Below are 11,309 nucleotides of genomic sequence, written 5' to 3'. Positions count from 1 at the left end.
GTAGGCATAGATTCTTCTATTCTGAACTTTAAACCTCCTACTGAGAAAGAAATTATGGACATAATTATTGGTTTGAAAGATTCAGCTGCGGGTCATGATGAGATCAGGTCCAGCCTAATTATTAAAACTAGTTCCACCATTATCAAGCCATTGACTTATATCTTTGCTAAATCCCTTGAAACAGGAATAATTCCTAACCACCTCAAGATTGCTAAAGTAGTCCCTGTGTACAAATCTGGAGACCATTGTCTTTTTACTAATTAAAGCCCAATTTCTGTCCTTCCATGTTTCTCGAAGATTTTAGAGAAATTGGTTTATAACAGAATGATGGAACATCTCCAGGAGTGCAATATTCTTTATGAACATCAATATGGGTTTAGGAAAAAGTATTCTACTGATATGGCTATGCTTGAACTGGTTGATAGAATTCATACTGCAATTGACAATAATGAATACAGTTTGGGGATTTTTCTTGACTTATCCAAAGCCTTTGATACTGTTAATTATGACATTCTACTCCAAAAGTTGTCTCATTATGGTTTTTCTGGAACAACTCTTATATGGTTTTATAATTATGTTTATAATCGACAACAGTTTGTTTCCATTAATGGCTTTGTATCAGAGCGAGTTAATTTAACCTGCGGTGTCCCACAGGGATCTATTTTAGGACCACTATTATTTCTTATCTATATTAATGACTTGGCAGCAGCGTTATCTTTTGTTTCCTTTGATTATTGCTGACGATACTAATTTATTTCTCTCACATACTGATTTATCTGTACTTATGGACAAAGCTAATAATGATCTAGATAATATTTCCAAATGGTTTAAATTAAATAAATTATCTCTCAATGTTAAAAAATCAAATTTTATTATATTTACTTCAAAAAATAAGAAATACTGTATTTCTAACACTTGTCTGTCCATAGGAAATAATCCAATTACTCAGGTTTCTTCAACAAACTTCCTTGGAGTTTTTATTGATGAACATTTAAGTTGGAAGAGTCATATTCACTTTGTAATAAAATATCGAAATCTATTGGAATCATTTGTAAATTTCGAAGTTTGGTTCATCAAAAATGTCTCCTAACTCTATATTATAGTTTAATCTATCCATATCTAACATATTGTAACATAATCTGGGGAGCTATATACCCTACCTATCTCCATAAACTTTATATATTACAAAAACGATTCTGCAGAATTGCTACTTACAGTGACTGGTCTGCTCACTAAGCCCCCTTGTTCAAACAACTGAATATCTTATCAGTTTTTAACTTAAACAAATATCTAATTTGTGTATTTATTTTCAAAAATATATTTCAGCCTCAACAGTTTTCTTTGCCCTGTAAAGCATTTTTTAAGTTAAACAATGACATACACAAACTCAATACAAGACAGGCTAATTGGTTACACCTCCCCAAGTTCCGTACTGAACTCTGTCGATTTTCTATAAGATACAGAGGGGCTGAACTATGGAACAGGTGGATTATTATTTTTAAGAAGGTGAGATTCATTTTATAAACCCCACCGGGTTTTCTGATCTCACCTGCACAATCTGCTTATTTGAGATGTTAATTATATTTGTTGTTTAGTGCAAATAAAATAAATAATAAAATAAATAAATAGAACATACAAGCAGGGCACAGGCAACGTGAGGAGATGCAACAGTCGGGCTGCAATTTCACAAAAGTGACAGAAGTGAGCAGTACCTGTCATAGTTCCAGCTACTTGACAGATAAAGTTTTTTTATAATCTAGGAAACATTTTGTCATATTTGCACAGCTTTTAAGTGTTGGCAAAGGAACTGCAGTTTATTTTCAAATTGGATCCAGCCACTATAAGCCATGTAAAATGTGTGTAATAGTCTAACTTGTTCACGGTCAAATTTGAATGAGATGAGAAAGATCTTCAGTGACTGTTTTTTTTCCTGCCTAAACAAACTTTTTTTTTTTTTTCATGACTGAATAAACAAACTGACCTTAAAGGACAACACAATTTCATACTGTTTTACTTTGTTTATATGTGGCGGACCCTGCCACCTTTCTAGCTTCAAACATTGTTCTGGGACCTTATTTTCCTCTGAGAACAGCTTGTTTATTCACTTGTGAAAAAAATACATTTCTGAGTTTGTAATATTACCTCATTAATATTGTAAATATTGAAATCTGAGATTGAATCTCTTCTCCAAACCATACAGTGCCCCTTTAAGTAAATTGGAAATGGAAATAATGTCCAATCAAATCAAGCAGAAAACTTGTGAGGTGAGGTTTGAGATTGCTCCCTGTTGCACCTCTGGCTTCAACACATAGTGGTGTCACAGTGTACTGACACACCCTAAAGTACACTTTACATTACTGCAGCATGGTGAGGGCTTAAACCACTGAAAGTCAGCAAAAACAAGGTTGTCTTGTTGTCTTTCTGCTTGTGTGAGATAAGTGGAAATATTTGGTGATATATTTCTAGGTATTTTACTGCATTTAACAGCTATACTGTAACTTTCTTTAATGGTTCCTCTAATTTAATACATAAGGCATAAAGAAGAATATGATGAACCACCACTTATTTAGATGCGGCACTTACCTTAAACATTTTTGCCCATGATGGCTTGTCATAGATTTTTCTACCTCACTCTGAGGACTCACTGAATCAGTTAAATTTATAGAATTCAAGTCATATGACTGCTGTGAGGAACTTGGCCAAAAGCCTAAAACATAAGTGGAAATACAGTAATGATAATATAATACAATATGACAGAAGGCGCCACTGACTGCTTTCACTGTTTCACCCTCTACAGCATGGCCTGATGAGCAGGCTTCTCTTTGGCTCGGTGTGTAAGTAATTATCTGATTATTTCTGCAGAGCGCTGCCAGAGGCTGCGTTGCATTTCCACAGTTTATTGAGCTAAGTCGGACTCAGCGTGCAAGCTTAGCAGATTGGGCTCTGCTGGACGATGACCAGGAAGAGAAGCAGCCCCAACAGACATCTCCACTGCAGGACACGAGCCTCCACACAGCGCTGTGCAGAGGAGACGACACTGAGGTAAGACACACAACACACATTACAATGCATGTGAACACAGTCATTTAACCTCCTCTCATATATATACTGTATACTGTACATGAGTGTCAAAGTCAGCAGCTACATGTATCGTGTGTCAGGGTAAATATGTTTGAGTGGATCAGCAGTTCTACAAACATTCATATATTTTATAGATGATTCAGAAGCTGAATCATGTTTGATTGTAACACACATCTTTAAGTAGTCTGTCCATGTATGTATTATTGAGGCTGATTGGCAGTAATTTATTGTCTTTGGATAACAATTTGCCAGCTTATTGTAAATTGAATGAGAACCAGTTTGTGTGAGGACTTTTGAAATCTACAGGTACCTTGTTGATATTGGAGTGATCTGTGTTTTCTGCCTCATGTCAGGGTTAAATATGTTTCTGAATTTCTGATTTAAAAACTGTAAACAAGTGACACTGCAATTGAAGACATTATCTCCTCCCCACCGCAGACTTATTGTATTTTACTTGTAAGTAAAAGAGTTATTTTTTGTAGTGCAGGCATGTTCACCGCAAGGAAGCTCACATTGTACTAAAAGAAGTAAGATTTAAAGCTGGAGGTTTTAGGGGCTTTATTTATCAAAGCATGAAGGAAACAAGCTCTAAATCTTACTGAAAGCACGGCTGTATGCAACAAGAAATGATAAATCCCTTCAGTTCTTCAGCACTATAGACAAAATATAATACTAGAGTGAACCTGAGTAAACACATGATCATTTTCATCATAACATTAAAGGGGCGCTATGTAGTTTTGGAGAAGAAATTCAATCTCAGATTTCAATATATACAATATTAATGAGGTAATAATACAAACTCAGAAATATGTATTTTTCCATCAGTGAATAAACAAGCTGTTTTCAGAGGAGAATAAGGTCCCAGAACACTGTTTAAAGCTAGAAAGGTGGCAGGGTCCGCCACATATAAACAAAGTAAAACAGTATGAAACTGTGTTGTCCTTTAAGGTCAGTTTGTTTATTCAGTTTATTCAGTCATGGAAACAAAGAGAGTTTGATTATTTAGTTTGTTTTGGCAGAAAAAAATCACCCAATGAAGATCTTCCCTGAAATGACATAATGCACCTTTAACTTGCCTATCATATATGCAAATATGCAAATATATGTTTTATGTGTGTGTGTGTGTGTGTGTGTGTGTGTGTGTGTATGTATGCATTTGTTTTAAACTTCTGTTTAGCATTCAGTTGTTGCTGCAGGAAGAGAGGAGATGCTGACTCAGCTGGTTTTGGGATGGACTGCCTTGCTCACTTGCCTCCAGCCAGCTGCTCCCTCTGTCACCACCAGTGAGTACAAACATGAGGAAGAGGAAACCAGACATTAAGATCAAACTAGAACAGCCCACTGAGGCCTAACACGGCTGTATATTGCTCTTAAGTTGTTGCTCAATTTATGTAAAAAATGTTCCCTGACGGTGTGGGGAGTAATGGTGGACCTAACGTCTCTCAACACTGTGGCCAAGAGGCCTTACCAGACGTAGACTGAGGGCCCACAGGTTTTACCTACAAGAAAAGAAGCTGTCTCCTTTCAGAGCAGAGCACACGTTACACAGTCATTATGCGTCATGATTGTGGAGCAGATAAGGCTCTGTGCATGGATAAAGGCTGTCGAACACCTTCTTTACAACTACTGTCGTCAATGTGGTTACAAAGTACTCAAAACAATGTAATCCAACAGACAGTAACTATCCAGATAATGCAAGAGGGCAAAATTAATATGTCTGTTCAGAGTTTCAGAAAACGTACCACATCTGTCTGTCTGTGTGTCTGTTTAGGATTTCCATCTAGCAGCAGGTGGTCAGCTCGGAAATGTGAAGTCTTCATCCCTCCTCCTCTTCCACCACCTTTGTTTCCTACGGTCAAACGAAAAGCAGAGCTGATGGTGATGATGAAACACACACACACACACACACACACACTTAGCAGAAGTCACTGTTTTCTACCACGTATCATTTTGTGGCTGTAACTTCCAGGAGGGGCAGGTGTATGAACATACTTCAACAACATACAACAATCCAATCCTAAAATATTCCAAATGTGTCGATTGTTAAAACACATGCATGACGTAAAACTAAATCGCGCTGATCTGCCTTTAACTCCTCAGGTGGATATAACTGAACACATCACAGGAGCCAAAGGGGAAAAGGTAACGACAGACCTCAGATTAAACCATGACCACTATAAAGCTGAAAAGTGTCATTTAACAGTACACTAACACTTTAATGGTGTTCATGTTTGAAGGGCTGCAGAGGACCCAGAGGACCTGAGGTACAGTGTAACACACTCATACTCATGCATACACACTATGTTTTTCAGACATATTATGATGAAGGGAAAAGTCATATTGTGTCACACTGTTATGTGTATTTTAGGGCCAGCCTGGTGTGAAGGGTCCAGAGGGAGATCCTGGAACACAAGGAGCGATTGGACAGCCAGGTCAAAAGGTCACAGAGAGAATACCTATGTCTTTCAACAAACCCATCATACAGTGGTCTCACATCTGAAATATAACTTTAAAGACACTCATGTTCTCCTACACTGAAACATCTGTGGGAACCTGAAAAATACGCTGAGAAAATGTAAATCAGTCACCCAGTTGTCAGTCCACTCCAGTGTTGTGTGTGTGAAAAATTGGCATTGAAGTCTCAGCAAATGATTTGTTCATTTGCAGTGTAAAGCGTTAATATACAGCAACTGTGACCTTGTCAGTGTAAAGTGCTGGAAGCCGCTTGTTTCTGTTAGCGGACTCCATTTCTAAACTAACATTAGCTACTGTTGCTCTCTGTTAGCGGAGTGGAGAGAGGCATGAGAACGTGCATAAAGTCACGTCCTTTGGACTGTCGTGGTAAATCCAACCAGGGTCTTTCACAAAGAAATCCACAGTCCAGCAGCATTAAATTACTTAAACTAACCGTCCACGGGCTTGTATTGGCAAGAGAGGAAGGTTTCATTTTTATGTCGCATTACAATCCGCTCACATATGGCCAATTAAACACTAATTAATACATGTAAATTGCTACAAATTGATACATAGAGCTCCTAAAAGCTGCCAAACCCAGAATGACACTGATGTCTCTCACACCCTTCCAGTAAGTAGAGAAATATAGAGCTATTAGAGAAGCTCTCCTCTTTAATACAATGTAAACCAGAAGGTCACTATATTTCAGTCACAAATTCTGTCTGCATCAACATAGAGAAATCATGTCTGTCCTCTACATTAGGAGTTCCCTTTCACTACTATTTCGATTAGTATTTTGAACATTACATGTTAATAAGTCACTAATGTTGTTAGTAACACTGTATAAATGCAACATAACAGTTTACATGCTGTGCCTTGATGTTTCCACAGGGGGAGAAGGGGGACAGAGGCTGGAGGGGCCTGTATGGAGACATAGGAACTCCTGGGATGATAAAGGTACCATGTAGCCTGGATTCATACTGCATTCATTCATCCCTTTATGACTTCTACATATAAACCTGGTTTAGTCATATCACATAACTGGACATGTAGGCTGTTATATTAACACACACTATGACAGAGAAATTAAAGTTTTACAGATGTTTACCATGAACCTGATGCATTGTTTGTCATTCATCAATCATGTGTTCAGTTCATACAGAAGAACATGTCAATTCCAGTATCACACAGTTGGAATATTTAAAGGTGCAATATGTAAGAATTTTGGTTGACAACCTTCAAGACGTAACTATAATTATCAACAGAGTGTGGAGGAAGAACAGTTTTTATGTTATTACGCCCATGTGTTGTGTTCCAATTTTTAGCATGCTAACCAGCTAGCCCCGGCCCTTCCGGGTTCAAAGCTCCTGTGCTATTGGTATAAACAGAAACCCTTCCACGGTGCTCTGTGCGCCCAGCCTGGACCGCTAGCTGCACAGCTAACCTAACCAGCTAAAAGCAGCTACAGTTGGGTGCAGTTAGTGGTAACTCTGGTGATATGCTGTCCTGTATTTGTTGTGAGTATGAATATAGCAAGTGGCCAGTTCTTACATATTGCACCTTTAATACTACTCATCACTACTCACATAGTGTCAGCAGCTGGAAAGCAGATGTGGTTTTGGCTTTAACAACAAAAGTGGGCAATGTGGTGAAGTAGAGGCAGTGTTGTGCAGCTGATCTTGTTTGGGGAGAATTCTGCCCTCTGCTCCCAAATGAACCGCTCCTAGGTAAAAAGACTGCTATAGCAGCAGTCTGTGTGTAATCATCCTGGTATTCCTGGAATTTAACTCCATGTTGGCACTGATAAAAGGAATTGATAAGATTGGAAGCGTACCATTCCAATAGATCGGACCATTTGGAAGGGGTTCTTAACAGTTCTGGTTCTCCATTCCTACCCCTCATAAAGAGTCATGTTTTAGATCATAAATGAGGCCCAACAACACAGTGGGGGAAAAAACAAGATAGAAATCAAACAAGCTATGTGATAATTAACACAACTATGAAATTGTGTGCAATTATTTTCTAGCAATTATGCAATTCTGTTCATCAGCATGACCGTTACTGTGGCCTGGTCTGCATGTAATGGTAGTGTGAAAAAGAACTAATTACACTCGTGTGTGTGTTTCTCAGGGCAGTAAGGGGCGCAGGGGATTCAGGGTAAGTAAGTCATGCTGCATGTCTTTTGTTTTTATACACTTTGAACATCACTGGCATTTGGAATTTCTCTCTGTCCATCAGGGTGATAAAGGTGAGAAAGGAAAGCGAGGACTTCGTGGAGAGAAGGTGAGGAAAGAGTTTCTTTTCTCTCATTTGCTGGAAATGTGACATTTATACAGATAACTGAAATGTTTGTACTCATCTGTGTCATTAGAGTGAGCGGGGCATCGCAGGACTGTCAGGAGAGAAGGTAGAAGACTGGCTGACATGATTACATCAGGTTCAAATTAAAAATTAAATAAGTAAATGCTTTACTGTGATGCCGCAGGGTGACCCAGGTCAGCGGGGCGATGCAGGTCTGAGGGGTGAGCCAGGAACCAGAGGAGGGCCTGGAGGCAGAGGAACCATGGTAGGCATATAGTGGATATATATTAGCAGATACACCACAGGGAAGTAACAAATCCCTGATCGATCAACAGTGTCAATTTGTTAGCAAACTACACGCCATCTTCTTGGTGGCTGTGGCTCAGGCTATAGAGTGGTCGTCCACCAACACCTTTGGGCAAGACACTGAACCCCAATTTGCTCCATTGGTGTGTGAGTGCATATGAATGGTTATTGCTCCTGCCCTGCCAGGTGGCACCTTGCATGTTAGCCTCTGCCACCTTTGTGAATGCTGACTTGTGTTGTAAAGCTTTGAGTGTTTGCTAAGATTAGAAAAACTATATAAGTTCAATTCATTTACCATCTGAACTATTACTAATGTATTTGGCATGGAAAAGGCCACATCCCTAGCTAGCAGATCCAAATACAGATATGAGTAATATCTACTTGGCTCAGGCCTAAATTCAGCAACATACCTCCATTATACTGTAGAGACAGCTGGTTGAAACTGTTTGCCTTCTAACCAGCTCATTGTTTGGCCAATCAAATATTCAATGACTGAATAAATCACTGTGTGCAGGGGTTGAAGGGATCTCGTGCACCTACAGGAAAGCCGGGACGTCCTGGACCTGCAGGACTGCCTGGTCTGACTGGAGAGCCTGGACTACATGGACAAGGTGCATGACAGCAGGGAGGTTAGAGGTTTCCCAACAATGTTGCTTAATGGAAGGTAGAAACAAACATGACTCTTGATACAGCTCTGCTTCTGTGTGTGAAGTGGAAAAGTCTCCCAGTTTGGAGTGACTAGTCTTTGTCATGTCTAACTCCTGACCCCTCAGTGCAACATTATAAATGGGTGGGGGTTCACACTACCTGGCCCAGTTCCACGGCCTGCTAAACATATACCTACAGTAGGCCAATAGGTTTGAGTCATTGGTACAACAACAACAACAATAGAGGGGACTGGTACAAATAGGCTTGTTTAAAATGACTCTAAATCATTGTGCTGGCAGTCAGATGTTGGAATCTTTGGCATAATGTTACACACTGACGGTCAGAGACCAAACCAGCAAACCAGTAGCCATAATCCCTCCACTTTCCTGGGTAGCTTTAAAGATATCATATGAACCATCCCTGCATTCAAATGACTAAAAACGACTAGACCTTTATATATTTTGTTGAGTTGTTTACTTTCAGTATCCCAAATGTTTACATCAACGTTCAAGGCAGTCACACTATCAGATTTTCACTACATGATTATTGTGAACAAACACATTCACTATAAACATATTGTTGTGATATCTATAGAAATTTTTAAAAGAAAAATGCTAGCAATCAAATCTATCTGTAACCATGTTTATTGTGTGTTTTGGGTTTTTTTGGCAAGTAAATTACCCTCTACCCTAGTACTGATGGTACTGATGGCTCCGTTGACCTTGTGCTGTAGTGTACGTCCTGCCTGGCCTGCAGGGAGACACAGGAGATCGGGGTCCATCAGCCAAATGCAACTGTTCACCGGTTCAACCCCCAGAACGAGTGCTGGACAGAGTCAAGACGGTCAGTGTCACACACACACTGTTAATGGAAACATATTTCCTCATTTTGTTATTTGAACTCATCACTGCTTTGTTGTGACTGTTGTGTTATAACCAACAGCTCATCTTGTGTGATGGTTGATCTTAACATTAACCTCAGTTCAGCTGTATTAAGACGAGAATGAGAAAATAACAAAGCACTGGGTGCTCCACAGTCTAAGCTTAAAATAAAAAGGCACACATATACAAACTACGGAGGCCCTGAGGGGCAAGTGAAGGAATTTCTTTTTCTGGTGATCCATTTTCTAAGTCTGTCTAAAAAAAAATGTGTTCACACACAAAAAAAAAAAAAGTTTTCTCCTGACATAAAGAGTTTAGAAAGATTATACTGGCAGAACTGTTCCCCCACTAGTTCTCAAGTTATAAACACAGGAGAGAAAACAATTTAGATCAGACTTAGAAAATGGGTCACCCAAAAAAAAAACCCTTACTTGCCTCCGAGGAGCTGCGTACATAACAATGGTGATAAAAGAAAGGAAATTGCAGCTGTGACACTCAGCAGGCAGCTCAAGTTTTAAACACTGCAGTGGCTGTTCATATATTTACCTGTAAGTGCTCAGGTGAGGTGGACTGACAACAACTGAAAAGATCATCTGTAGATCATCTGTAGACTGCTAAACACAGGACTGTGGGTGCCTTAGAAGCCACTTCCACTTCACATTTAACGAAACTCCTTGGCTGGATAGGAATGACTTTTTTTCAAACGTTCACTGTGTAAATTAGACTTGTATCGGGCCTCTCCAGATCTTTATTGCAGATGGAGAGAAACAGATGAGGAGGCTGCGGGGGGAGAACGTGATGGTGCTGCGGACAGACCGAAGAGCTCTGTACATCTACGCTGAGTCTCAATGGATCAACGTTCTGGTAACTGGAAAAAAAACACCAGGAGGGAAGCGTCACAAAAAACACTAAAATATATGTATATGTGTACATACTGTATAGATGTTGAGTAATAGTTGGCTTATCATTGGGGGGTTGGCAAAAACATTTTGATTCAATAATAACAGTGTTCCTCTTGATTTGATACACTGAATCAATCATGAGTTCAGATGGAGAATATCATTTGGGAAGCAGAAATCAAATCCCATGATGTATCTGTGTTCAGATGAATAATTGATGCTCCTTTAATTACATTATCTTGTTTAAAACAAGAGCAAGAGTCTACAGCCATGCTAGCAGCTCTGTGAGGCTGTCATTTACTAAAGGCAGTATGCTAACGTGGTCACAATGACAGTGTTTTTAGACATTTCCTTTAAACGTGCACAGAATGTGGATGCAGAAATACCAAAGTAACTGTAACAGTAACATAGAAGAAGTAGTAGCAGAGAATCAGATGTGTAGTGTCAACATGTCATCACCTCTTCCTCTTTCTGTTTTCATGCTGCTTCCTGATTGGACCAGGAGGACCCAAGACACTGACCCCTCTCCATTCAACACAGGCTTGAGTGCCCCTGAGCAAGACCTTTAACCCCAACTGCTCCAGTAGAGGTGCTATGTGACCGGCAGCTCAGACTGGTTACACTGGGACGCTTCCAGGTGTGAATGTGTGTAACTTACTACTACAGTAAATCTGCTCCTGTTGAATAACGGTTAGCCTGTCCTCTGTACAGCTCCTCAGAGATTTATTTTTACTAAACT

The 11,309-nt window shown here is 39.5% G+C and overlaps 1 protein-coding gene across 1 annotated transcript; it reads left to right on the top strand.

Moving 5' to 3' along the window:
- The first annotated feature begins 2,973 nt into the window (after positions 1-2,973).
- On the top strand, positions 2,974-11,200 carry LOC311262155 (uncharacterized protein). The gene is made up of 15 exons (XM_084361385.1): positions 2,974-3,042; positions 4,282-4,364; positions 4,853-4,959; positions 5,182-5,223; positions 5,319-5,345; positions 5,450-5,521; positions 6,427-6,492; positions 7,666-7,692; positions 7,774-7,818; positions 7,907-7,942; positions 8,021-8,101; positions 8,657-8,753; positions 9,524-9,633; positions 10,416-10,535; positions 11,073-11,200. The coding sequence occupies exons 2-15, from the start codon at positions 4,289-4,291 to the stop codon at positions 11,088-11,090; spliced, it is 924 nt and encodes a 307-aa protein (XP_084217511.1). The 5' UTR covers positions 2,974-3,042; positions 4,282-4,288; the 3' UTR covers positions 11,091-11,200.
- The last annotated feature ends 109 nt before the right edge of the window (positions 11,201-11,309 follow it).

Source organism: Pagrus pagrus, assembly GCF_965226575.1.
Source record: "Pagrus pagrus genome assembly, chromosome: 9".
Classification (NCBI taxonomy): domain Eukaryota; kingdom Metazoa; phylum Chordata; class Actinopteri; order Spariformes; family Sparidae; genus Pagrus; species Pagrus pagrus.
The sequence above is the reverse complement of the archived record's forward strand: the minus strand, read 5'-3'. Positions and strand labels throughout refer to the sequence as shown.

What these genes read in the sequence shown, in the direction of transcription:
- LOC311262155 (XM_084361385.1), top strand. Translation starts at nt 4,289, where the DNA reads ATGCTGACTCAGCTGGTTTTGGGATGGACTGCCTTGCTCACTTGCCTC. An exon ending in GAGGACCCAGAGGACCTGAG is followed by an intron (nt 5,346 to 5,449) that starts GTACAGTGTAAC and finishes TGTGTATTTTAG; the next exon opens with GGCCAGCCTGGTGTGAAGGG. An exon ending in CTGGAGGCAGAGGAACCATG is followed by an intron (nt 8,102 to 8,656) that starts GTAGGCATATAG and finishes CACTGTGTGCAG; the next exon opens with GGGTTGAAGGGATCTCGTGC.